The sequence below is a fragment of the Fringilla coelebs genome (genome assembly GCF_963513975.1).
Source record: "Fringilla coelebs genome assembly, chromosome: 8".
Taxonomy (NCBI): Eukaryota; Metazoa; Chordata; class Aves; order Passeriformes; family Fringillidae; genus Fringilla; species Fringilla coelebs.
In genome coordinates, this window is record NC_140066.1 from 34,674,886 (window position 1) to 34,701,446 (window position 26,561).

At 41.6% G+C, this 26,561-nt stretch overlaps 2 protein-coding genes across 5 annotated transcripts in view; one reads left to right on the plus strand and one right to left on the minus strand.

Annotated features, from left to right (window-relative positions):
* Positions 1-26,561, plus strand: part of DOCK1 (dedicator of cytokinesis 1) — a 273,196-nt gene that overhangs the window by 92,479 nt on the left and 154,156 nt on the right. The gene's annotated exons all lie outside the window — the stretch shown is intronic.
* INSYN2A (inhibitory synaptic factor 2A) overlaps positions 3,728-26,561 on the minus strand; it is a gene marked incomplete at its 3' end in the record, with an annotated part of 37,967 nt that continues 15,133 nt past the window's right edge. Inside the window, 5 exon segments of the mRNA XM_084210280.1 lie at positions 3,728-3,911; positions 4,295-4,356; positions 4,359-4,370; positions 4,372-4,429; positions 13,102-13,173. Coding sequence (XP_084066406.1) covers positions 3,728-3,911; positions 4,295-4,356; positions 4,359-4,370; positions 4,372-4,429; positions 13,102-13,173 — 388 coding nt within the window.

Genomic DNA, 26,561 nt, shown 5'->3' on the forward strand with positions numbered 1-26,561 from the left:
GGAAGGAGATTGAGAAGGGGTGCAGGGGACACCCAGCACAAGGAGAGTGACAAGGGTTGTGTAGAGCAGAGTGGCACTGATGGCAGAGCTCTGGATAATCAATCACTTAATCAATCAATCAGTCACCATGGTGGATTGTCCATCTCTCAGCACTTCCAGGCTGCAGGCTTCTTCAGAAGGATGTAAAATACAGGGGCAAGCCTGAAATCAGAGTTATTGATGGTCACAGGAGGCTTCTGGGGCTACAGTTTGTTATTCAGGAGTTGAATCTGGGTGTAAATTATCTTCCTGTGCCTTAAAATCTGCCCAGGTCAGGCTTCATGGGTTCCAAAACTGGGGAGAAAACCTCATTTTCTTCACCAGACTTCTTCCATGTAAACATACTTTACTTTATTGAGTCACATGGTTTCTTCTCTTTCAAAATCATTTGAAATTACATATTGCAAGCTAATTTCACTGAAACTGAAGTGGAGTTTGGATGGAGGCCATGATTTTATTCCATCACTAATACTGAGCTTTTTTCCCGTTGTCAAACCGTCCCTGTTGCATTCCCTACCAACATTAATGGGAACGAGCTGCACTCACCTAAACAAATGGACACATTTGTAGCACTCCAGTTATTTTAATGAACCACAGATGGCTTTTATGGAATATTAAAAATCTTCATGCAGGTCCCTTTCGTTCTCCCAGACAAAATGGTGTTGGTGCAGTTGGCTTTTTAGTGGCAATCTGGTTCAATTCCAGCTCAATTCCAGCAGCAATATATAATATGTGCTAATACACAGGTCCTGGTATAATTTAACAGCTGACTTGGTTGGGAAGTTTATGAAAAATTGCCCTATTTCATTGGAAAAACTGATTTAACCTTTCAAACATCAAGTGAAATCAGAAGCATGGACAGTGGTTTTGCATTTTAGGCAAGAAAAAGCAAACACTTTTTACCCAGGGTAGGATTTTTCCAGTTTTAATAATGTTTTTTTTCACTTTATCCTGGTTTTTTAAAAGTATTTTTACAGTAAATTTGTTTTTCATCTTTAAGAAACCAAATGCTACTCACAGGAATAGTGTTTTCCTCCTAGTTCTAAACCAAAGAATGCAACTGTTGCTGTGTGGAAATTATAAGGACTCAGCAAAGAGCAAGGGATATAAAATCACTGCAGTATTTATTGGCTAAAAAGTATTTTGAAGCAGGAGATGGGAGAAGTGCAGCTAGAAAATCAGAGTATGAAGTGCAGGGGACTGCCAGTGAATCCAGCAAAGCCACATTGAAAATAAAAAAGCATTTTCCTCATTAGAACCTCCAAGATCTTCTACATGAGGGTGAAAATAGCTCTGTCACATTGAACTAAAAGCTCTAAAGAATTGGTTTTTTTTTTTCTCTTGGTGTCTATCTAACCTGAGCCTGAGTGATTCTAAAGGCAATACAATTATGATACATTTTACACACTTGCAAAAACATTTTATTACAAAGTACATCGGAGGGGACCGGAGAACACGAGATGTCAGTTGGAAGCAAGACTCTATGGTAATGTCAGCTTTCCCCAGGTTTAAAAAAATGTAAAAAATTAAAAATTTGCAACTTTTTAAGAAAATAGCCTGGACATGTACAGAACACGCCGTGAGAACTTTCCCTTTGAGCTCTTTGTTTCTCCAGTTGGAGTTTCCTCCCTCTTTTCCCCTGGTTCCAGGAGCTCTGGATCACTCAGGGTCCCTGCACACACAAAGCTGCTGGGGGGTGGCACTGAGGATTTGGGAATTGATTGCCATGGAGAGATGCTTGGTTTAATTTCTTTAAAAAACCCCAAACACTAGGCCTGTTAGCATGGAGGAGTGCATTAGTTATTAATGTGTTTTTAATAATGAATACTGCTGTATTTTCCTTTTTCTGCCCATTTTTGAGATTCCTTTCTGCTTAAAAAAAAAGTGGTTTTTTTTGTTTGGAAATATTTGGGTTTCTGAGCTATGTTATATGGGCTGTCTTGTAAACAGTTCTATATTTTAGTTAAAAACAATATAAAATACATGAAAAATGGGGTTTTTTCCACATGAAACAATGGCACTTCCTTGTGTACAGGATCACCTTCCTAATCCTTCAACTCCCACCAGAGGATTTCAGGATTTGCTTCTGTGCAAGAACTTGTAGCCCTCTTGAAGGTTTACTGCAAATATTGAGCTGGCCATAGGCATCTTCTACATTTCCTTTCCCATTTTAATTTGCTTTTCTTGCTCTTTGAGGGGAAAAAAAATAAGATTCTTTTCCTCTAGTTTCCTCTCAGGAGTAAATTGGATGCTGAGCTAAGAGGAGAAACAGTGTAAAAGAAAAACACTTCCCCGAATTTTTAGTCTGTGCAAATTAATGATCACGGTCCTTGCACCTAAAGGCTGAAGAATTTGTACCTTCCTGCTGCTACAGGGGTAATGCAATTTCAAACTCAGTTTGTCACATGACACTCAAATTATCTGAAATCCTTAGGGAAAAATCCCAAACCAGAACAAAAAACAAGATTCCCACTCCCTGGCCACTTGTAGCATGAGGAATTTTTCCACCAATGGTCATTTTAGATGCAAGTTTAATGGCAGTAGCAAATACTTAAAGGAAAAGTTGCAGTTTATAAGTCAGAGCAAAATTTTAAGTGCCATTTCAAAAAAACCAAGCCAAATTAGGAAAAATCTGATTCACATCTCTCTCCTAAGCGTTTCAATTATTGAGTACAATTGATAGACTGAGCTATAAATTATAATACGCTGGGAAACCCATCTGAGCAGCTTAATAAATAAATAAATAAATAGCATTTCCAATTTCAGCTCCTTCCAAGCAGTGCTGCAACCTGGACATCTCCTGGTGCCTTCTGCAGCAGTGAAGAGGTTTTTCCAAAGGCTGTTAGAAAAAAATACTAACCCATGGCAAAGGCCAACAATCCAGATTGGGATGGGTCTGTTTTGGGGTTGAGACCTTTCCAAGGTGACACCGAGGGGTTGTCCCATGGCCTGGACCCTGTGAGCTGGAGGTGCTTAAAGGCTGGGCCTGATTTTTGGGAGGTTTCTGGCCGCTGCCCTGCTGGGGCCGAGCAGCAGAGTGGTTCTTCTGGTGGTGAGGACACAGCTAAACCAGAGATGAGGTTGAAATGTGAGAGCTTGGTCGGAGTCTACATCGCATGAAGGCAGAGAATACACCACAGTCACATCTCGGAGACCGGCGCGGCCGCGGGCCGCGGGAAAAATTGTGCTTTGTCCAGGAATTCTGTGCTGAAAACTGCACTCCCCGATCAACATGGAGCTGCAAAACTCAACACCACTGCAAACATAAGGCTTGCTGTTGTTTTTCCCCCTCGTTGCTGTCCAGAGACAACAACCCAGACCCCCAAAAGGCTTCCACCATTCCTGGGGGAGCAGGATGCCAGCCTACGCTCTAACGGCTCGGAGCGCCACGCTTTCCGATCTGAGGAGGGGAGGGAAACAGTTTTACTTCCCATCTTTGTCCAAATTTCCACTCGGGTTTTACATCCCACATTGGCAAACTGCAAGTAGAAGTGGGCAGGGGGTTCCCAAGCCCGTCTGCTGGGCGTGAGTCCGTCGCTACAAAGGCCTTGTTGGTACGCGCGGTGAGAGCTGGACGCCGCCCCGGCCAGGACGCTGCTCCTTCCACCAAGATCCCATCAGAGATGATGGATACAACTCCAAAGATTTGTCAAAGAAGGCCTTGAACTCCACACGTCATGGACTTGGGTTAAAGGAACCAGAGTTTCCATCTTCCATGCTTTTTTGATTCAGTTTTGGATTTTTGCTTGGGAGTAGAGGAGTAGCTCTCCTGAGAATAAGGCAAAGGTGCAACCTGAGTTTCCTCAATGGGATGAAGTTTTCTCAAAACTGGCTGTAGTTTATCTTCTTGCTGTTTAAAATCCAATTCCACGCTAGAAATGGGAAGAGAAAAGCGCTCATTAATTATGATGATAAAAAAAATTAATTAACCCAATGTCTAAGTGCTTAATTTATGGAAGTCAATAAATACTTCTTGCGTGAAAATGGAAAGGGGAAGTTCAAAAAGGGACATGTTGCAGGAGAAAAATAGGAATGGGATTGTTCAGGAGGGTTAAGGAGGGTCCTGAGGATTATTGTGAGAAGTGACTGAACACAAGAAATCCAACTTTTTTTTTGGTGAAGAAATGATTTTTGAGGGCTTCCAGGGTCAATTCGCCCTTCTGGGAGGTCAGGATGGCAGCCCCTGCATCCTTGTTCTTTGGGGAAAGCTGAGAGCTCAGCCAAAAGCAAGGAGGCTGTCCCAGAAATTCTTTACCTCAGCTGTTCCTTGCCACTTTTACCATGGAAAAGATTAATTTCATCAAGTTCCTGTTGTATTTATAGATGCATCTACATGTGTGGAATAAATAGATCAGTTAAAAAGCAGTTCTCCTTTATAGTGCATCCTTGCCTTCAGAAAACAGTCTGAAGCTGTAAATCCCTGTCCTGAACTCCAAACACTGTCAAGCTACAAAATCCTTCCAGCAATTAAGAACCACATCTGAGATGAAATTCCAGCCCTTACTTGAGCTTTGTGCTGCAGAGCATTTTGAGACCGCCTTATAAACCAAAGGAACCACAGCAAAAAATGGAGCAAAAATCCTGTCTGATGGTGGAAACTGAATTTTGGCCCCTCAGAACTCCCCAGAACTTGGTTTGGGTTGGGTTTGTGAAGGACCCTCTGGCAACACTCTGCACTGAGGCTGTTCCTGTCTTTGTGTAGAATATTTGGGGCTGGAAGGGACCTTTGAAGGGTTCCTGTTGCAGTGGGACCTCTGGATATGAGAGGATGAATTTAAAAGGGTGAAATTTTGGGAATTTAGACACCTGGATGAATTTATTTCTTCCCTGTCCCCCTCCACTGCTGAGCTCTCTTGGGCTTTGTACTGGCTGCTTTCATTACTGCCTAAATATGAAGTTATCACTCCTGAGCTTGAGTTCACTTTTAATTAGGATTAAATATGTTTTCTGAGGTATTTCTGCCATTGCTTGTTTGGAGTGAACCACTGGAGAAGTGAGATTTGCTTCCCCAGCTCTCATCCATAAAGAGATTATTTTAAACTTCAGTTTAAGCCCTGTCTGATTTGAGGAGAGCAGGGACATGGCACAGAACACCTGCAGCCATTCCAGGGAATTCTCCAACAGAATCATTAGGGTTGGAAAAGACCTCCAAGATCTCCAGGGGGAAATTTGGGTGGACTTCACCTTCCATGGGCTTGTAAGCTGAGCACAGAGTGTCATCAAATACCATCTGCTGATTTAGGTGGGGCTTCTTCTCCTCTTAGCAATCAAAGGTGCTGAGAGAAGGATAAGGAGAATTTTGTGCTTTGTATTTTTTTAAAGAGGTGGTGATTCTGACTGCCAGGACTCTGGTGGAGCCCCAGAAAGGGGTGCTGGAAAGGTGTGAGGTCTTTTTACATCTGGCTGTGCCTAATTTGGTGTTTGGTTTGAGTGTAAATTCATTCTTAGCAAAAGTTTTGGCATTTCAGTGATTTGGATAAACTTTTCAATAGCAGAGAGGAGAAATACAATAGGTAAGAATTCAAATAGAGTATTTTACCCATTGCTATGTTAATAATGAATAAAAAGTCATTCCAAATCAAAGATAATTTAAAAAAATTTCAGCTCAGTGCTGGAAGTATACAATGGTGAATTTTTAGGAGGCAGCTGTGTTGGTGCAGAAGCACATTCCAAGTCTACTGATAAATATCCCTTCTTGTTAATGGAAAAACAATGTTGTCTTCACTGCTAACATGTTCTGTGGGCTGTGGGGCTGGCAAAAAATACTTGGTTTGAGAAGTTCAGCATGAATTTAGTGGTGAGATGTGGATGTCAGCTCATTGGGAATGTCCCAGCACAGGAATTCTGTCAGTGAGACAGAAAATCTTGGAATGGGGGAGATGCTTCTCTAAGAGCTCACTAAATCTCATTTTAAGTGCAGCATTTAGCATGTGTTGTATCTGTTTTTTTCTCAGTATCAAGTTTTTTTTTGGGGAAAAAATAAAAAGCTTTCAGCTCTGGCATTGCCAGAGTTCATTTTTACTCCTTTCAAACATTCTTCTTGCAGGGAGGCTCTTAAGAGCTGCTGAAAATTGCTGTAAAAAAAAGAAATTGTTATAAAACTCCCTTGCTGAAGAGAGTAATTTTTTATATAATCAATTTCTATTAAAGATAGACCTCAAGAGGGAAAAAAAAAAAGCATCTTAGTTCTGGTCTATCTGACAAGCCCCATGTTATTGCTGCTGCAGCACAGATCAGCTTTTAGCTCTTCACATCCAAGGGAAATATTTTGCTTCTGAAGGGTATAAAGAGGCTGAAGGAAAAACATTTGTGTTATTTCAGTATTTAGAACTGTAAATTTTGCAGAAGAATTGATTGGTGTCTATCAGCATCAATTTATCCAGCATTGGAGGTGTTTTAATGGGATTCGTCCATCAGGCAAATTATTTGATTGCAAATGTAGCTTTTAATTTATCCCTGTTTGTGCTGCAGAAATAAGACAAAACCCTGATTTAAAAAAAAAATTCACATATCTTTCTGTCTAGAGCTGACATTAGTGTTACTCTTTAATTTTATATCAGTCATATGAAACACTGCTAATCATGATGAATGACAGATTCCCAGAAAGGTTTGGGTTGGAAAGGACCTTCAGGATCGTCCAGTTCCAACCTTCCACTGTCCCAGGTTGCTCCAAGTCCTGTCCAGCCTTGCCTTGGCCACTTCCAGGGGTTAAATTCAGCAATTATTCCCTATTTGTAGGACTTCTTGATATTTTTGTTATTGAGCTGTGTTCCTGAGCTTGATTGTGTCACCTGTCACAGCTCTGCCAATCCTGTTTTGCTCAGAGCTATTTCTGTCCCCTCAGCATCTCCAGGTGTCCTCTCTCCAGGTGACCTTTTCCTGAAATATCCTCCTGCCATGTGCCTCTTTTCACTTTCAAACTTGCATTTTGTCCCTTAAGCCTGCCCATAATAACTCCATTAATTTAATTATCCAGGACTCTCCTGTTCTCCTGGCATGACACCTGGAGATGGGAATTATTTGCTTCAGAAGCATTTTTGCTTTAATGTTAGAATCATATTTTTCAATAGACTTGACAATTCTGAGCAAACCCTACAGAAACAAGAGATGAATCTTAAATATTATTTAATAGCACAAGCTTTGGCCTGACACACCTGGTCAGGACATCCTGAAGCTTCACTTCCCTCCATGTTGTTAAACACTTGAAATTTGGAGCACTGACTCAGAGTTTTTCCATCTTTAATGCCTATCCCTAATTCTTCCTCCAAACAGAGGGGCTGTTTTCAGCAACAACCACAAGCAGTAAAATTCTATTTGTGATAAATATTTCTGTGTTTTTTCCCCAGAATCACTATAGACCCACAAGGTTTGCAACCAAAACTTCCCATTTTGGGGCAGTTGCCTGTGCATCAGTGTTTCCTTCCCCAGGAGAATTGGGCCAAATAAAATCAACCAGCAGCCCTTGGATGATTTTATTTTGGCACCACCCTCACAGGGAAGGATTTTTTCCCAGTATCCCATCCAGCCCTGCCCTGTGGCAGTGGGAGCCATTCCCTGGGTCCTGTCCCTCCATCCCTTGTCCCAAGTCTCTTTCCAGCTCTCCTGGAGCCCCTTTAGGGGACCTTGAGGCATTGATGAGATGAATTTTCTGGTTTTGGCTTTCTGTATTTGGCAGTAAATATTAATGAGTTTACTTTTGCCTGCAGGCAGCAGAAAGCCTTTTCTAATTTAGTTGAGCTGTATGAGGGATTGAGAGCAGAATTTGAGGAGTGAGAACCATTGGGATTAAACATATGGACTGTGGGAGGGTTTGGAGCAACAAGCTCTGAGATATGGATGGGTTTTCTTATTTTCTAGCACAGTCACACGTTGTTGTCATGGATCATTTTCAGGTTTTAGCTGCTCATGATCTGTTGCTTACTGGAGAATTGCTGAATCAGAGGAATCTGGGTTCAGGATGGAGCTGCTGAGGCATTTCAGAGAATCATGGAATCACAGAATGGTTTGGGTTCAAAGGGACCTTAAAGCTCATCCTATTCCAACTCCTTGGGCAGGGACACCTTCCCCTGTCCCAGGTGCTCCAGCCCTGTCCAGCCTGGCCTTGGGCACTGCCAGGGATCCAGGGGCAGCCCCAGCTGCTCTGGGAATTCTGTCCCATTCCTTCCCCACCCTGCCAGGGAACAATTCCCAATTCCCAACATCCCATCCAGCCCTGCCCTCTGGCAGTGGGAGCCATTCCCTGTGTGCTGTCCCTTCAGACTCTTGTAGGCTCCCTCCATCTCTGTTGTGGCTCCTTCAGGCACTGGAAGGGACAATGAGGTCACCCCAAAACTTCTGTTCCAGGCTGAACAATCCCAATTTTCCCAACCTTTCCCCACAGCAGAGCTGCTCCATCCTCTGATCATCTTGGAGCTGCTCTGGGCTCATCCCAGCAGCTCCAGGACCTTCCTCCACTGGTCCCTGGAGCCTGCACAGGCTCTGGGCAGCTTTTTCCTCTTTCTGCCTCCAGGGAAATCCCTTTTCCTTCCCACCTGATTTTCCCTGCTCCTCCTCACATCCTCCAGGCTCTCAGAGCAGCTGGACCTTGGGGAGGTGAAGCAGGAATTAGAGAATTCCACCTTGTGGGTGCCATTAATTGGATGGCACAGCCTTAGTGCTTCACCTCCTGCAAAAATGGGATCCAGAGAAGCACTGAGCACTTCAAAATGAGCTTCATGCACTTCCCAGCAATCTCTGCTAAATTTCCTATTTCAGCCCAAAAATCAGCCCAGCCTGGGGTCCAAAGCACTGCCAGCCTTCAGGAGCCTTTGAGATCCATTTTTCATCTTACAGTCCAGAGATAAGATGGGAAAATGTAAATTAATTAATGTGGGTAGGAAATAAAAAGGTGATGAAAATTGTTATTCTCAGCATTAAACCACCTGATTTTCTTACACTGTTGCTATCCTAGGGATTGATGCCTTATGCTCACTTTTTATTGCCAATTTGTTAATTTGAATAATTAATATTTAAGTATCTAACCTTTAAAAGTGAATTTCTTCCTTGTGGGCTCTGTGCTGCCTGATTAACTTTTATCCCCATATTTTAACCTGTTTGACCTCTTGTACTGAATTGCATTTTATAGATTCTAAATAACATATTTTCTGCTGGGTACTGAGAGTCCACCTTAAATTAATATAAAGTAAAAATACAGCAGCATAAATCAACATTTTAAAGGAGTAAAAAGTAGCTAAATTAATGGTTGAGACAGCTTTGAGTGATTTTTTTTCTCCCCCACAGAACTGCAGTAGTGGAGTGTGGATTTGTTTTCCTTCCAAGTCAGAAATTGGGATTTCAGCTCCTAGAAATTTGTTTCCAGCAGCTGAAATTTCCTTGTAAAAGCTGTTGGAAGTTCCTGACCTTCCTGCCTGGAGGGAAGTCCAGCAGGAATCCCACAAGATGCTCCTTCCCAGAAATAATTACTGCTAAAAATCCTTACAAAAATACACCAAATATTCCAGGGAAACCCCATTTTCTCCTCCAGGTTCCTGCTCAAGGATTAACATTCACGTGGGATGGGAAATGAAACAGGAGCAGGAAGGGCAGGTCCAGGAAAAGATAATTACAGAATAAAACAGGCTGGGAAGCTTTCACTCCACCTGGGTTTGGGGTTTTTCAGAATTGCTACAGTTTGTGCATTTTAATGCAATTCCTTCTTAACAGCCAGATTTTACTGCACTGTAAAAATTGAATATTTACTGCCATATACAGAATTTTTATTTAAATACTTCAGTGTTTAAATTGACTTTGTCCTGGCAATACCCCCAATTAAACTTCTTTTCTGTCTTCAAAAATGTCCATGGGGCATCAACATCAGACAGAAATTTGTGTTGTGTTTGCAGCAGATGATTTTAGAAGTGTTCTGTGACCTCATGATTATTGAAAATGCTGGATAAAATGATGAAGTGGTTGGGTTTTTTGCAATTTAATCACACTTTTTTGCTTCTGTTTTAAATTCTACCTGAACATGCCTACAAAGAATATTTTTTACTGACAGTTTTAAGGCTGTGGCTGCTCTGGTGCAGTGAGAGAAGTTGAGTGATTCCTGGCTCTGGAGTTCCAAGTTCCTGAACATATTGCAGAAATAAACAGAATTTTGAGGAAAATGGAATATCCAAATGGGAATGTCTTTTCCTCCTGATTTTCAAAGCAGCTTCAGGTTTTGCTAATTTGTCTTTTTGATACTGTTTAATAATTGATCAGTTCCCTATTTATTTTAAAAAAGGAGAAAATAATCTGATTTTCCTTTTTTTAGTACTAAGAAATATTTATTCTTCTCAACATAAGGGCAAAATAATATAAAATAGATATTTAATACTAACAAAAAATTAAATTTAATATGCAAAAGAACTGTATTCCCAACAGGCTCTTCTTAGAATTTATTCCTGACAGTATTGATATTTTGGATGCTAAAAACCCTTTAAAGCACAGCAGGGTTTTTTTGTTGCCCTCTCCACTGTCTCTGGTTTTTGTGCTCCATTATATCAATACTCTGAAATTCATCTTGAGGAGGAAGAAATTAATTCCATGAATTTCTGCCTCCTCACCTGTGCTCTACCTGACGCTGCAGGATGCACTTGGGTAACTTAATAATTCCTTTAAGATGCAGTTTGAAAATAAAGATTTGAAACACCTGTAAATATATATTTTTTTTTAGTGTTAAAATGTTCAAAATTGAATCAAATTCCAAAAACCCACACAGTCAAATAAAGGCAATGTGAAGGATTTCTCTTTAAATATTGATTTATCCCATAAGGGCATTATTTATATATTAATGCCCTTATGGGATAAATTAATTTATATATATATATAATTCTTATTTATTTACTGTTATAGTAACATAATATTTATTATTATAATAATGTAATTGTATAGAATATAGTTAATCATATAATAGAATATATATTATACTATATATAATATATGGAGGTATATATCTTATTTATTTATATGGGATAAATTAATTATATATTTATTATATATATATTTAAGTCTCTCCTGTGTTAATTTGGGAAAAAGAGCTCAAGACTAAGAGCCTCCTGCTCTGACAGGTCCAGTGCCTTCCAAGAGCTCAGGGATTTCTGGCACCTTGAGCAGTTTTCATTTCTGTTCCTAAAAGCTGTTTTGCCCTAAAGAGAGCTCAGGTCACTCCCTGCAGCATTTTCCATGCAAGCCCTTGGCAAAGGAGCATCTGGATTTAATCCCAGCCTGACTCAGGAGCTGCTGCCCTTTTCCCAGAGGTGTTCAGAAGTTCCTCCAGGACATCCCAGGGCTGCTTTTATCAGTGAATTCCTGGTTTATCCCTTCTGGCTTATCCTGTCTCCATAATCCCCTTTGCTTCTGCCTCCCCTGCTCTCTGATTTCTTGCCTGCAGCAGGAATTCTCCTAAACTGGCACAAAGCTGAGCTGGTTTTTGCTCCAAAAATCCCCTGCAAACAGGGCTTGAGGGAAATATCCAAAGGCATTCCAGGTGGGGATGGGCAGCAGGACCTGCCTTCTCTCAGTAGGAAAACTCTCCCAACTTGCTTTTCTGGATTTCACCCACATTGAATGCAAGAATGGAAGCTGGAAGTTTCCTTAATTTGAAATCCACTGAGTAGAAATGAAGATTTACAAAAATTTCTTAATTGGTTTTTTTTCCTAGCTAATGAAACAAGGAGAATTCCCTGCTGGAGTTGTGCTGTGCTGTACCTCCAGGCTGCTCTGAGGCAGGAATTGCACAGGAAAAGGGAGGTACAGGAGGCTTTGGGTGTCCCTGTGCTTCTGAACTTGGCTGTAGAGGAGGAACAAAGACATTAATGGGTTCCTGCCCCTGCACAGAGCCCTGTTGTGGTTGGTTGTAAACTGGAGCTGGAGGTTTCCATCCTTTTCTCCTTTATTTCTGTGCAGTGAAGAGAAAATTCATAAATAAATAGCTGCAGCTCTTCTGCCTAAAGCTTACTGAGCAGAGAATTAAGGAGTTGAGGGGGGAAATAATAACTGGTGCCTTCATTTGAGTTTTGTCTCTGCTGCAATTGGTTTATTTTTGCATTTTCACTTGTGCTGCACTGCCTGATCTGCTGAGATCCTGAGCCACATCTGTTTTCACTCCCCCTGCAAACAGTCAGGTGGATTTTTTGGGACTCCAGAGAAGGAGGGCAATGAAGCTGTCAGGGTGAAACATTGTCAGCCTCATGATGGCTTCACCTCATGCCCAGTGCCTGTTAGTCCTTCACTGGATGTGCCAAAAAAACCCCCAAACTGGGTAGGAATGTGAGTTTATAAAATCAGAAAATGCTTTGAGTTGGGATGGATTTTAAAGCCCATCTCATTCCAACCCCTGGGCAGGGACACTTCACTATCCCAGGCTGCTCCTGCCTGGCCTTGGGCACTTCCAGGGATCCAGGGGCAGCCAGAGCTTCTCTGGGAATTCTATTCTATTCTATTCTATTCTATTCTATTCTATTCTATTCTATTCTATTCTATTCTATTCTATTCTATTCTATTCTATTCTATTCTATTCTATTCTATTCTATTCTATTCTATTCTATTCTATTCTATTCTATTCTATTCTATTCTATTCTATTTCTCCCTCCAGGGAGCAATTCCTTCCCCAAATCCCATCTCTCCCTGAGTTTCCTCTAAAGCTCTAGATGGGATCTGTGTCTGGTTCTCTTTGCTTTACAAACCCTCTCTCCAAGTGACTTCCCAAGTCCAGTTGTTATTGCCATAAAAATAAATCCAAAGTAGGTACAAAAGTGTATAAAAGTAAAATTGAGGTTGACTAGTTGGTCAGACAATCAGAAATACCTCCAGCAGTTTAAAAACAAAGCTCACCCCATGTAACACCTCCCATCCCACAGCTCTGTGCCCACAATCACCTCTTTGTCATTTTCACTGCCACAGGTGCTGAATTTTATGACTTCAGTGGAGTTAAATTTGTTTTGTTGATTGGAACATCAAGGCCAATCACTGAGCCTGCATTAGTGACTGAATCTTTGCATTTTCCCAGGGAAAATGGGAATATTGGTATTTTTAACCTACCTGTAGATAATGCATGCACTGTTCCTGCACGTGTCACAATTGGCCGTGTCCTGGCCGGTCCGATAGGAAAGCCTGCAGAGACAAGAACATGGCATCAGTAAAAATGTTATTTATTTTAACAAGTTTTGGCCTTCCATGACCATTTGCATAATAATCAGAATTTCAGGATTATTTTTTACCTTGAATATTGAATACAAAAATCCATACATAAGGAAAATAGCATCAAAAATGGCATATTCAGCTTAAATTACGAAATTACTTCTTTGGGGTGTGTTATTATTTTCTCCACTTTCACTCTACCCAAACTCTGAGCATTAAGCAATAAATCAAAACACAAAATCCATTATATCAGGAGGAGTGTACAGACTAAAATAATGCAAAATAGGATCTGTTTAGGAGTTTTGTGCCTCTCAGTGAGGTCTGAAGATTTGTTGTAGGGCTGTTTATGTGTTAAAAGGAAGAAAATGCCTTTGAAATGACATTTCCTGTGCTCCCTTAGCCTGCAGCTGTGCTTTGTCACACTCTGGTTTGAAGTCTCTTGCAGCAGTGACTTCTCATTTAGCTGTGCTTGTCTCTGCCTTGGTCACTTTTAATTAAAAAAGGGTTTTTAAGGTATGCAGGTACTATTTAATACATAGAAATTTCATTAAAATAAATAGATTTCATTAAAATAGAACAGTTGCCTGTGAACATCAATGTTGTGGCATGCAGATGAGTGTAATATGAAAATTGTTAATTCAATATTTGTGCATTGGTACTTAGATTTTTCTTTGTAAAATCACATATTTAGACTCTTTTGAAGTTAATTTCAGTTTGTTACATACAAACAAGTGCTGGCAACATTTCTTCAAAGTTGTTTTTGGAAGAAGTGGGGAAATAATTTGTCCAGGGAACTTTGGAGATGTGGAAAATAGATCCAGTCAAGGAACCAGGCTTTGCCTCAAGCCCAGGCAGTTCAGCTGATTGACCTCCAATTATTCAGGGCTGCTTTGCTTAACCAGGGGCATCTCTGCCCCTTCCCTGCCCTTGCAGGGACAGAGCTCCTCTGCTGCCCTGACAATGAGCAAAAATGAAAAATCCAGCATTTGTAAAAAAAAAAAGGCTTTATTTTTACCTGCCAAAATATCCCACCTATGTAATATCAAGTGTTAATGGGAAATTCTGCACCAGCTGTTTGATGTGCCTGTGCCCAGGATGGAAAATCAGCATTTCTGAGGTGCTGCAGGCTGTTTGTGTAGCTGGGCCTGTGTCACTTTTCTTTATGATTTAAGGATTAGCAGTGGCTGGGGTGGTGGCACAGCCACAGGCTCTGGGCTGTGGCTGCAGCTCCTGGCACTGTGGTGGCACCAAGAGAAGTTCATGAGAGGGTGAATCTGCTGCTTTTAAGTATTTTTATTCCTTCTTAAAGCAAAATGCAGTGTGGGGTTCTTGCTGTTCTAGATGATAGTTATTTGGCTATCTAGATGATATTAAAAATTGCTTTTTAATCAGAAGCACATGCTCAGATACCAACATTGCTGATTTTTAACTTCACACAAAAGCCACATCACAGAACCATGGAATGGTTTGGGTGGGAAGGGATTTTAAATCCCACCCAGTGCCACCCCAGCCATGGCAGGGACACCTTCCCCTGTCCCAGGTGCTCCAGCCCCAGTGTCCAGCCTGGCCTTGGGCACTGCCAGGGATCCAGGGGCAGCCCCAGCTGCTCTGGGAATTCCATCCCAGCCCCTCCTCACCCTCCCAGGGAAGGATTCCTTCCCAATATCCCATCTAAACCTGTTGTCATTTTCCCAAACTGGAAAATTAAATTCAAGATAAATTTAGGGTAGGAGGTAATATAAAAGGGGATTTTTATTGAAGCCTTTCAGGGACAGCTGTGGAAAGATGCCTACTAAAGTTTACCCTTCCAGTGGTGAGTACATTTTAATACGTTTTGGGAAATTAACATAATTGATGAATGGGCTAATTAGGAGGAGAGGTGGTGGAACAATTTTCTCTAGGTTAAGTCCCTTTTCTGGAGTTAGGCACTAAGCTGTGCTTTGTCCATGAAATGTATCTTGAAGAGTTGTTCTCAACCTCAGTAGTTAGGGAGAACCAACCTAGCATAGGGGTTTTGGGGCTTGGAGTTCTGGAATTTGTGCTGATTTTTGTCTAGGGAAGAGTCATGGAAAGTTATTGGGAAAATTAGCTATTAATGTAATAGGTTACAGAGCTCCAAATATACGTGCAGAGAATACAGAGGACATAGAAAAGAAAAAAAAAAAGCAAACACCAAAATGGCATCAAACCCACCCTCCTTCAGATGTGCAGAGGAATTCACAGAAAGCAAAACATCCATTTGGTGTGCTCTTCCTTATGGGAAAACCCCACTCCTGGTTTATATTTGCTTTTATCCTCTCTATGAGAAGCAACTCCTGATTTTCATTTCCCCTCTTCAGATCTTTCAGAAGCTGACATTCAAATTGTCCCTACTATGAACCCGAGACTTGTAAAATGTTTTTTTTTTCCAAGCTATTGATCAGGTCCTAAAAGCTCTAACTAAAGATACAACATTTAGAATCTAGAGGTGAACTGGGGAAGGCCTTTATTTACTGAGGACATAAAGAAGAGTCAGTAGCTGCCTTCAGAGGGATGTGGCTCTGCTCTTTATAGGTAAAGCCATAAACACCCTGTGCTGCTGCCAGCTTGGTTTGGTTTTTTTTTTTTTTTAAAGTTGTTTTCCAGTTGGGACATTTTCATTCATCTTTGTAGTCCTGCAAACAGCTGGGACTGGATGATCTTTAAGGTCTTCCCAACCCAAACCATTCTATCATTTGATGGTCTTTAAATGCATAATAATTCTAGATTTCCACATACTTAAAAGCATATTTGCTGGTATAAGGCTGACTTGTTCAGCTGATGAAAATGAATACTTACATCCTTGGATGTAATTATTTAAAAATGAGATGATTTTTGGATGATGAGTTTGAAATCCTGATCTCTCAACTGCCACATTCAGCTGTGCTTGGTTTTAGCATCTTTGCAATTCTCAGTCTTCACTGGTTATAGTGATACATTCATATTAGTTGGATTTAATTCTTGATTAAATTTTCTTAAAGCAGTTTTTCCTTACTGAGTATTTTTAGCTTTTCAGAGATGATTTTTGCATATTTTCTATTATTTCCTTCTTTGAGTGATCCTGTTAGAATTCCCTGAAAGCCCCAAGAGCACTCCATGGTGTCCCAATGTTTGGTTTCCATCTGGCAGTTTCAGAGCTCTTTAGCCAGGACTGAATTATATGAGTGTTAGAACAGTGTAAATTCAATTATTTCTATAAAAATTAAACTCCTCATGAAAGAATTTTGTTGTTGATACCTCAGGGCTTTGGACTTTCACTTTCTTGTTTTCACATAATTATCTACACAAACACTTGCATGGAATTTGTCTCCTTCACTCCAGCAAGGATTTCACTACTGGCACAGCATTTCCATGCAGATTTTAGGCAATGAGGTTGATTTTCAGTGCAGACTTCCTGAAAAACAGAGTTTCCATCAGTTTTGGCTCCTAGGAATGATTTGAGAGCAGAGTCTGGATAGCAGGAGAAGGAGAGCAGAGTTTGGGTGATGATGCTTTCCTTGTGCCATGCAGTGTTTGAGTAAGCTGCTTTTTTTCCTTCCTACCAAAAATAATTTGGAAAGTATTCCCATGTAGGAGAGAGACCAAAAACTTTGTCCATCATTACTAAACCAGTTGTTATCTTTGGTAAAAATAAATTCTTTCAAATGTCAAGTCTTTCACAAGGCAGAGTTTCCTACAGAAAATCTGTTGCCTTTTCAGAGAAATGGAAGTTGGGTTTGGCCTGGTGTGGATCCCAGGGCTGTTGCTGGAGTTTCAGCCTGTTTTGGATGGGATTGTTCTGATATCCCCTGAGGAGGAGCCATTGCTCCAGAGCTTCATCCTCTGTTCCTTAGATCCTGGATTTTCTGTTTCCGTGTGGGTGTGCAGAGCTTGGGCAGGTTATGGAATTCCAGAACCCCAGACTGGTTTGGGCTGGAAGGGACCTTAAATCCCACAAAATTCCATGGGCAGGGACACCTCCCGCTATCCCAGGCTCCTCCAAGCCCTGTCCAACCTCCAAGGTCCTGGGGCAAGGATGGATGTAGGTGAGCTCAGTTTCTGTGTTTGCATCTCCCCTTGGGAAGGAGCTCTCATCTCCAGTTTTTCACACGTTTTCCCACATTATTTTCAGAAGACTTTCACTTTCTGTCAGGTGAATATTTTTTTTTAGCATTCTGGGTACAACCTGAGCTTAACCTCAATTAACACTCCCAAGTATTAAAATATCATAATGAAGAGCAACCATTTTGCTGACATGGGCTGGCAGGAACTAAGAATAGGCTGCAATTTTCAGAGCAGCCTAAGGGGATTACACTCTCTAAATCCCTGTGAAACACACAATTTGTGCACCTGCTGGAGGCTTTTTTTTAAAAAAAAACAACTTAAACATCAAAATCTTTGCATTTGTATATTTTTTTTTGCTTGTATGAATAAGAGAGACCCTGTTGAGCTGGGAGAGGGAAACTTAAATCTGTGTATGCTGATTTTTTTTTTAAATGGGCATCTATTAAAAATAAAGAAAAACTCCTAAAAATGATTTAGAAGGATCAATCTCTTAGATCTGGAGTCCCCTAATGGCAGGATTTTCCAGAAGTGGCTGTGATGGGTGCAGAGCAGAATGATCTTGATGTTCCTCACACTTTTGATGGATTGTTACCAGCAAGGAGGATGAACAGACTTCAAGAATTTTTTTTTTTGGTTGATGTTTGTTATTTAAATATAGTGAAACAAATGATCTTAGGCAGGCAGTGGGCCTTTGAAGTGTGTTTGATGTGACAGTTCTGGCCTTGCTCAGAGGAAGTGCAGACCCTGCTTCTCCTCAAGTCTTTGTATTAATTGGAGTTGTTTTATTATTTCCTAGAGCTGCTGAGACAACTCATTACACAGCTGGTTAAACCTACTGATCCCAGAATCCCAGAGTGGTTTGGCTTGGAAAGGATCTTAAAACCCACCCAGTTCCACCCCCTGCCATGGGAACACCTGCCACAGACCAGGTTGATTTTAGCCCCATCCAACCTGGCCTAACATTGCCCATCTTTACAGAAAAATGCTTTAAAAATCAACAGTTGGATGGAGAACATCTCAAAATCTTTGTTTTCCACTTCTAAGCATTACAGAACTGATAATTCCAGTAACTGTGCTTCAAGAGAAAATTGGCATTATTATTACAAACATAATCTGCCTTTTGGCAAAATGAAATGACTCCACTTTGTCACAAGAGCTTTAGTTGTCCTTAGGACTTGAGTAAGTCATTTTTCAGCCATGTAAAATGCAGAAAAATCTCTTGTATATCTTCTGCATCTTATTTTAGGTTAAAATAAATCCTGCTTAGCCCTAGAGGTTTATTCTGCCCTAGGGAAGCTTTACCACTTTAGTTCAATGGAAAACTCATACAGATGTATTTGTATATCAGCAAAATCAGGTTTTTAGTGGCTGAAAATCTCTAGTTCCTTTAAGAACTTCAGATTCTGCTCCCAAGCCAGGTCTGGGCAGGTCTAAACCACCTTGGGCCAGCCTTTGGCTCCTGTAAGGGTGTTTTGAAAAATCACTTTCAAAGTAGAAAAATTGTTTTAACCTTTTTGCTGCTGTGTTTTCCTGAAGTTGATAATTACCAAATTAGAGAGGGGGAAAATCAGGATGGATGTTGTGCTTCGAGGAATTGCCTTGAGGCTCTTCTGGATGCAAACATGGATTTGCTCTGTGTGTTTCAGGGTCTGGTGTGCTTGGGTTATTTTTGGTTTCCCTCCTAACTGTTTTTCAATTTTCCTTGGTTTTGTTGTGTCTGTTTTTCCTCTTTCTCTCTGTTTTGTTTTCCCACTCAGAGATCACACAGATCTAAGTGATCCCAGCTTTGTGCTGCTGGCTGGTTTTCCAACTAAGGATTAACTAAACCTTACTGAAGACAGTTGTCCTTTCTCCAAAGCTCATCCCATTCCACCCCCAGCCCTGGACAGGGACAGCTGCCACAATCCCAGCTTGCTCCAAACCCCGTTCACCCTGACACTCCCACACTGAACACTCCTCTCTCTCTTCTTATTCCAAGGTTGATATTACTGATCTGGCTTCTGAAAAAAATCCTTTGCCATGTATAAAAAGTCGGTGGTGAGATTTTTCAGGCTCTTTCCAAGACAGTGGTGTGTCTTTTGCTGCATCCTGACAGTTGGAAGCAGATGACTAATTTGCTTTTTGAGGTATTTGCACTGTGGGCGTACGGCACGACTCCCACGACAGCGATTCAAGTGCTTTCACCCTGTAAATACATTTTGTATTATACTCAGGTTAGTCAGGGAGTGTTGGGGTTTTTTTTTTTTAAATAACTATATATTTTAGCAGGACTGTTGAGTTTTTAAAAAAAAAAACAGTGAGGATGAAGAGAATTAAAATGTACTTCAAGTGAAATCACAAAATCTTGTACGAATTAGGTGCGTGCAAGGTCAAACATCTCTCCTGAATATTTGTGCCTTTGTTGTCTCATCAGAAAAATCAGGAGGATAATTAAAATGTCAGCTCGTGGTGTTAATGACCATTCAGGGAATTGCTCTGGTGGAACAGCAGCTGCATTGCTGTGGGTAATTCTTGGCCAGGCACCTCCAGCAGGTTATCTGGGAGCACATTCCAATCGTGAGGCTGAGATGAGCTCTGTCCCTTCCCCCTCCATCCCAGATCTCTCCCCATTGTGGTTTCCCCCCGAGGGAGGATTCAGGACTGGATTTGGGGTTTTTACCTGGATTGGGGTCATTGCCTGGAGCCTCCTGAGCCAGCAGCTCATCATCAGATCTGCTGCACCCACCCATCCTTTCCTGCAGCTTCAAGTGTTCCTTTTCCCACTTCCCACTGCTCTTACACACCCAAATCCATGGCATTTGATATTTAATTTTGTGTGTGTGACTTTTGGGAGCAGCTGGGGTGATGGTGGAAATCCTTGTGCCCTCACAGCTCCTGCTGCTCCCACCCTGAGCTGAGTTCCTCCTGCTGAAACACAACACCTGGCATTCTGCTTGGCTCGGACTTCTGAACTGAGGCTGCCCCCAGGAATTGTTTCTATAAAGGAGGGAAGATGGGAGAAATCAAAATCTGTGGTATTATTCCATCATTTTGCTGTGATTAAGATTTCAGTTCAAGCTCAAATACCCTTTGTGCATTATATCTCTAAGCCTACACTGGCTTCAAATAATAACTGCATCAGCCAGGCTTGTTTAAAATTCCAAACGTTGTGCAGCAGCATAGAATTAAAAGAGGGAGGAGAATTGCTGGCCACTGCTCCTGGTGTTTGTGTGGAGCCAGTGCTTGGTGTTCCAGGAATGCCTGGATATGGCACTCAGGGCTCTGGGCTGGTGACAAGGTGGGGACCAGGCACAGGTGGGACTTGATGGTCGTGGAGGTCTTTTCCCACCTAAATGGTTCTGGGATTCTGTACTTGCAAGAAGGATGGGAAAATGCATAGAGATAAAACCAAAAAACAGCAGGAAGGATCATGGAAATGCTGAACTCTGCCTGTTGCAGCCTGAACAGTACTTCTGTGTTTTCTCATTTCCTTGGATAATGGGAATTTGAGGAGAATCCCCAGACCAGGAGTGTGGCAGTTGCTTGAGTCCACAGTTCCAGGTCCATCCCTGGAATTTCTTTGGAGCTTGTTGGATGACAATGAAGTAAAGAAATCTCTTATTTATCAAAGAAATGACCTAACTGACTCCAGGTTCAAACATTCCAGAGGGTAAACTTCCTTCTTAATGCCAAAATACCTCTGCTGACATTATGAGGAGTTACTGGACCACACACAGCTTCTGTGGCTTTAAACTGAAAAAATGTTGATGGGCATGGGATAGGAAGGAGATTGTTCCCTGGGATGGGAAGGAATTGTTCCCTGGGAGGCCCTGCCCAGAGCAGCTGGGGCTGCCTCTGGATCCCTGGCAGTGTCCAAGGCCAGGCTGGACACTGGGGCTGGGAGCAGCCTGGGACAGTGGAAGGTCCCCTGCCCATGGCAGGGAGTGGAATTGGGATGGTCTTGAAGGTCCTTTCCAACCCAAACCATTCTGGGATTCTCTGACACTGGAATTGAGGGGAAAAAATCTCAGTGTTCCCCCATAGAGCTGTGTCTGTCCTCTTCTGGTTGGTTCATGCAGTGAGTAATGGGGTAGAGATCATCCCCATCATCATCCTATTAGGAAAAGAGGTCCAAACACAGAATGTCTGGAGGGATTTCCAGCCTCCCTTGGAATGGCAGGTTTCCTTCTTGTTGACCTGGAGCACTGCTCCCTCCATGACGTGCAAAAACCATCACAGCAAAGCATCACAAAAAGCTCAGAATTTGCCCAGTTTCGTGGAAGTGTTTTACTAACTACTGTTTTTACTGTGAGTGTTCACTTACTACTGATTCCATGGCAGGGAATTACTCATCCATCTTCAAAATTCCTCTGCTTTGGCAAAGCTCAAAGCAAAAGCTGTAAGAGTTGTGGGACAGCGTGGACACCTCAGGTTTGTTCAGGTGTGAGTGAGAGCAGTTCCACCAGAGACCCAGCAGTGACAGAGGTGGGGTCAGGGAGGATGAACACATCCATGCCTGTGAACTCCTCACTTCCAATTTTCCTCAGGCCACAGATCCCAGGATGTGTGGGTTGGGAGGGATCATCTCATTCCAAGCCCCAGGTTCCTGAATCCAGCTCAGGTCTCCATCATCTCCCAGTTCTTCACTTTCCTAAATGTGCTACACAGGAGCTTTTTAAGCCTGTCCTAAATCTGGAACCTGGGGTACCTGGAGCCTCTGCAGTTTAAAAACAAAGCACCCCTGTCTTCAGACAAGTCTTTTTGCTCTTTTTTTGCCATTTTTCCTCAGTCAGGATAAGAGATAATTGTACCTTTGTGCAAGCAGAGGGCTCAGAGGGAGGTGTCAATTAGAAATCAGTTGTTTCATCTCCTGGTGAAGGAACAGCAGTGAGAAATTTAACACTCTAAAGCTCGTTTTGGTCCCATTTTTACAGGCTCGTGGCTCTGCATTCTGATACTGCCAACAGCCAAACTGCAGTTATTAAAGGATTATTCTAGTTGTGCAAACTTCATAATTCCTTACCTTTAATCATTCTCTTTTTAAAAAAAAAACAGACTGATTTAGCAGGGAAACTCTCCTTGCAGGTGTATGATTTGGGCAGCTTGGTGACATTGGGAAGCTTCTGATCCATGGTAATTCCTCTGGACATATTTAGTAAAAATATTGTTTGCTTACACTTCTTTTTAGTGTTTCATTAATAGACTCCATCAGTTTTTTCCAGATTTGAGTTGTGGGGATTTGCTTTTATTGGCCTTTGTGTCCTTGCAGCCAATCTGCTGGAAAAGTCCTGAACCTTAATTTCACTTTGAAGCTGCTGATCCTGGGCTGGAACAGGGAGGTGTGGTGGGGAATGACATTTCTTCTTGGTTTTAAAGTCCAGTGAATAGCACCCAGATAGAAATCAAATTATTTTTCTCAGTAGTTCAAATACATTTCCATTAAATTCTGCCCGTACAGTATATGCAGATAAAGAGCTGGACTATATTAGCAAAATAAGTTCTATTTTCTGAGATTCAGAACATTCCTAGTGGCATTTTTTTGGGGAGAAAACAGAGCATTAATACCAAGTAACTTTGCTAAAAAGATTATTCCTTTTTTTTAATGTTTATTCCACATTCTGGTTGTTGTTAAGTGTTCACTTTTCCCTTTTTCCCCCCCTCTTTTCCTTGCTGAAAGCCTCCCACCACTGTGTTCCTCACAAAGGATTGACAGAAAGTGGCTCTGACAGCAGGGTTATTGAAGAGCTCTCTATCTTCAATGTTAGAGTACCCAGGAACTCTGAATTATTACACATTAATGTTCCAGGATGTCTGGGAACTGGGACACTTTGCCCTTCTTATCCACTCTGCCAATCTGATCTGAAACTTGGATTATCAGCCCCAGAATAAATGTGTCCAACCCTAATGAAAAATCCTATCAAAAATATAAATCTCATCCTGGTTTGGAGGCCTGTGAAATGCTGTGCTCTGAGATACTCCTGGTACCTGCCTTTGGACATCCAACTCCAGACAGCTTTTAGGGAGCTAATTCAGGAAAAAAATGGAATGTGAGGTTAAAAGAAATGAAATTTGAGGTTAAAAAAAAAAAAAGGAATTTGAGGTTAAGAATGAAATTTAAGGTTTAAAATTGGAATTTGAGGTTAAAAAAATGGAATTTGAGGTTAAAAACATGGAATTTAATGTTAAAGTAAAAAGGAATTTGAGGTTAAACCTTAGGTGATGCTGGATTTTTTACCTTCCGTGATACTGGGTATTTCAGTGGTCAGTCCTTTATCATCAGCTCTCATTGGTTGGTTTGGGATTTTTTTATGTAAAAGAATTTTAGATAAGAGGGGTCAAGGGGATCCCATGGACTGGCAGCAGGTACTGGAATAACCTCCATGGGGTTTTGGGATAGAATGGAATAATTGCAGTGGTGAGGTGTCAGTGTGGGCCTGCTCTGCTCCAGCTGTCCTTGGGGGAGCAGGAAAGGGCTGGTTCAGAGCTTGGAAAACCAAATCTCTTATGCTGAGGGCAGGTAAATGGACTTGGGGTGTCTTTGTACTGCTCCTGCTTTGGGTTGAGTGAGCAGCACTCAACCATCACTGGCCCAAGGATCACAAGGTCCACCAAACTGATTTGTGCAAAATGACTCCTTTTTCTTGGCTAAGGAAGGTGCATCCAAAGAGATTCCCTGGCTCTGCCTCAGGAAGGTGGATTGTTACAGATTCTGAGGTGTTTGGGAATGATCTGTAAATGATGCAAAAATAAAAAAATTAAAAAAAAAAAAATTACAAAAAAATACAGCAGCTCCCAGAGAGAGAGAAGAGGGAAAAATTGAGGAGGTGGTTTTGGAGATAATGAAATGAATGTAACCATTTCAGAGGTGATTCCAGACTGAATGGATGGATGTAAAAAGGTCACAGCAGGAAATAAAGGCACTCATCACAGTCTTCTTCTCTAACAGTTCTTACAGTGTCCCAAAACCTGAAGTCACTCAGAATATGACACAATTTGTGCATCCCAGATGCAATTTGCTCTATTCTTTCTGCTTTTTATGTATTTATTTCTACTGAGCTGTCTTTTGTAGTTAAGCTTATCTGTTGTTTCCCTCCATTTCCAGGTTTTCTCTTAGAAATGATCCTGTTAAATCTTCCCTTTGCCAGGGCTGTAATTGAAAAAAAAGCAAAACAAAGCCACAGAGGGGGGAAATCCCAAAGCAAGCCCTGTGCTCTCATTCCTGCAGCTGGCACATCACTCCCAAAGGCTGTGCTTTCAGAGGCTCTGCTTTTGTAATCTCTTTAAAGCTTCCTTTTCTCCAGTGTGAAATAAGGACCTCCGGTTTGGAAGGTGAGGGGATGGAGGTTGTTCCTGCCTTGATTTGCTCTGTCTCCTTGGGCTGGGAGCAGAGCAAACAACCCAGGCAATAATTGCTTTGGCTCCCTGACTTGGATTTGCCATCTCTGCTGAGCAGGAGGATCGGTTTGGGTGACCTTGAGGACCAGTGCTGCTCAGGCAGCACTCGGGTGAGGATGCTCCCTGCTCTCCTCTTCCCCTGGGTGCAAACCTCCATCCAGACACACTGTATGGGCTTATTTTCTGCTCAGAAACGAGAATGTGAGGCACAAAATTCCCTTAGTCATTGAAAAACGAGCAATGACATTTAAATTCCATCCATGACAACATCTTCGAAGGAGTTTGTTGAGAGCTCTTTAAATTCCTGAACCACTGCTGACTAATAGAGGAATGTAAATTAGCTCTGAAACAGGTTCATTTAACTCTTGTCTGGTGTGTAGCATTTGGCCTGGCAGAGTCAAAACACTGTGACTTGTTTTTGTGTGGCAAATTGAGCACTTTGTTTATTAAAATTGCTGATTTGTTGTATAATGAGGAGGGCCCAGATTACTGTTCCTTCCACGGGAAGGATTTAAAGGGCAGGTCACTGCTGTTCTCCAGCAGCAAAGTAATTCTGATTATGTGCTCATCTTCTGTTCTGTATTTCACAGATCTTTGTTAGCCAGGTTTTAGAATGATTAACTTGCATTGTGCTTGCAGTCCTGTCAGCCTTAGTGATCCTCCACACATTTGGTCTCCTAAATTTTCCTCTGAACACAGACAAATATGTCTGTAAAGTGAGACCACTGATGATTTATCAGAAAAAAACTGGAACATAAAGCTGAGTTTGTGTTGTAAAGCTGCACCCTGCATCATGTAATATTCAATGTTGTTTTAACTCAGAGCTGGGACTCTTAATTGAAGCTGCAGCTCTGCACTTCCTTCATGCATGACTTAAGGCATCCAGCAATGTTTGCTGGGATTTAATTTGCTTTTTTTCTAGAAGCTTCCATACAGAGAGGTAAAACAGCCATTTTGCCAAGCATTTAGTAAATAATGATGCACCTAATACAGAATTTTAATAATGTACTTTGAAACTGGGAGGGGGATCACAGTTTTTGTGTTTCTCCTCCTGCTCCAGTGGCTTTCCCCTTCCCTTGAAGCAGAGTTGAGTGCTGGCTGTTGTTGCTAATTGCAGATGATGGAGCACTGACATTTTCAAAAGCACACATAGATGATAGGCACCCAAAGGATGAGACTGCTGCCTTCAGAGATGCTGCTACAGTTCTGCTGGCATCGACTCATTTAGTGATGAATTGCAGTAATAGCAGTTCAGGACCTACAGCATATTAGTGAAAATGAATCCACTGAGCGCCAGTCCCACGGCACTGCAACAGCACTTAAAGAACACTGATTTCCTTAAAGGCACAAAAATCTGATTAAGAAATTTAGTTGGGGTTTTGTTTTTTGCTTTTGGTGGTTTTCTTTTTCCTTACTTTTTTTTCCTTTCCCAGCAGCGTGTCATTTGTATTTGTTTCTTGTAGTATGTTATTCTAGGGAATTTAACGTGCATCAGAAAAGCAGGTGAGTTCCATAAGTACAAAACATCTCTTGCTGTTCTAGCAGATGGAAGATGCTACAATAAACAGCAGAACTGCTTTAATTTCTTCATCTAAACTGACCCAAAACCTGGTTACAACAGGAAAAAAGCTCAACATGCTGGCACTAAGGAGATACGTAATAGTTTACACAGGGTCTGTGGCAAAGATGCTGTAGGATGAATGCAGCAATTGGCAAGAATTGTTCTAATAAAAGGATGGGGCAGCCTATTATTGCAGGAGTTGTGTAATTTGAGGGAGCTGGGGATAAAGACAGGCTTTGTGTTAATGATGTGTTGGTGTTTGCAGGAGAACAGAGTGTTCTCCCAGCTCTGGAGAGAGGCATCGCTGCCGAAGGTCCCAGGCACGAAGCTGTGCAGTCTCCTTCCAAATCATCCAACAGCCACA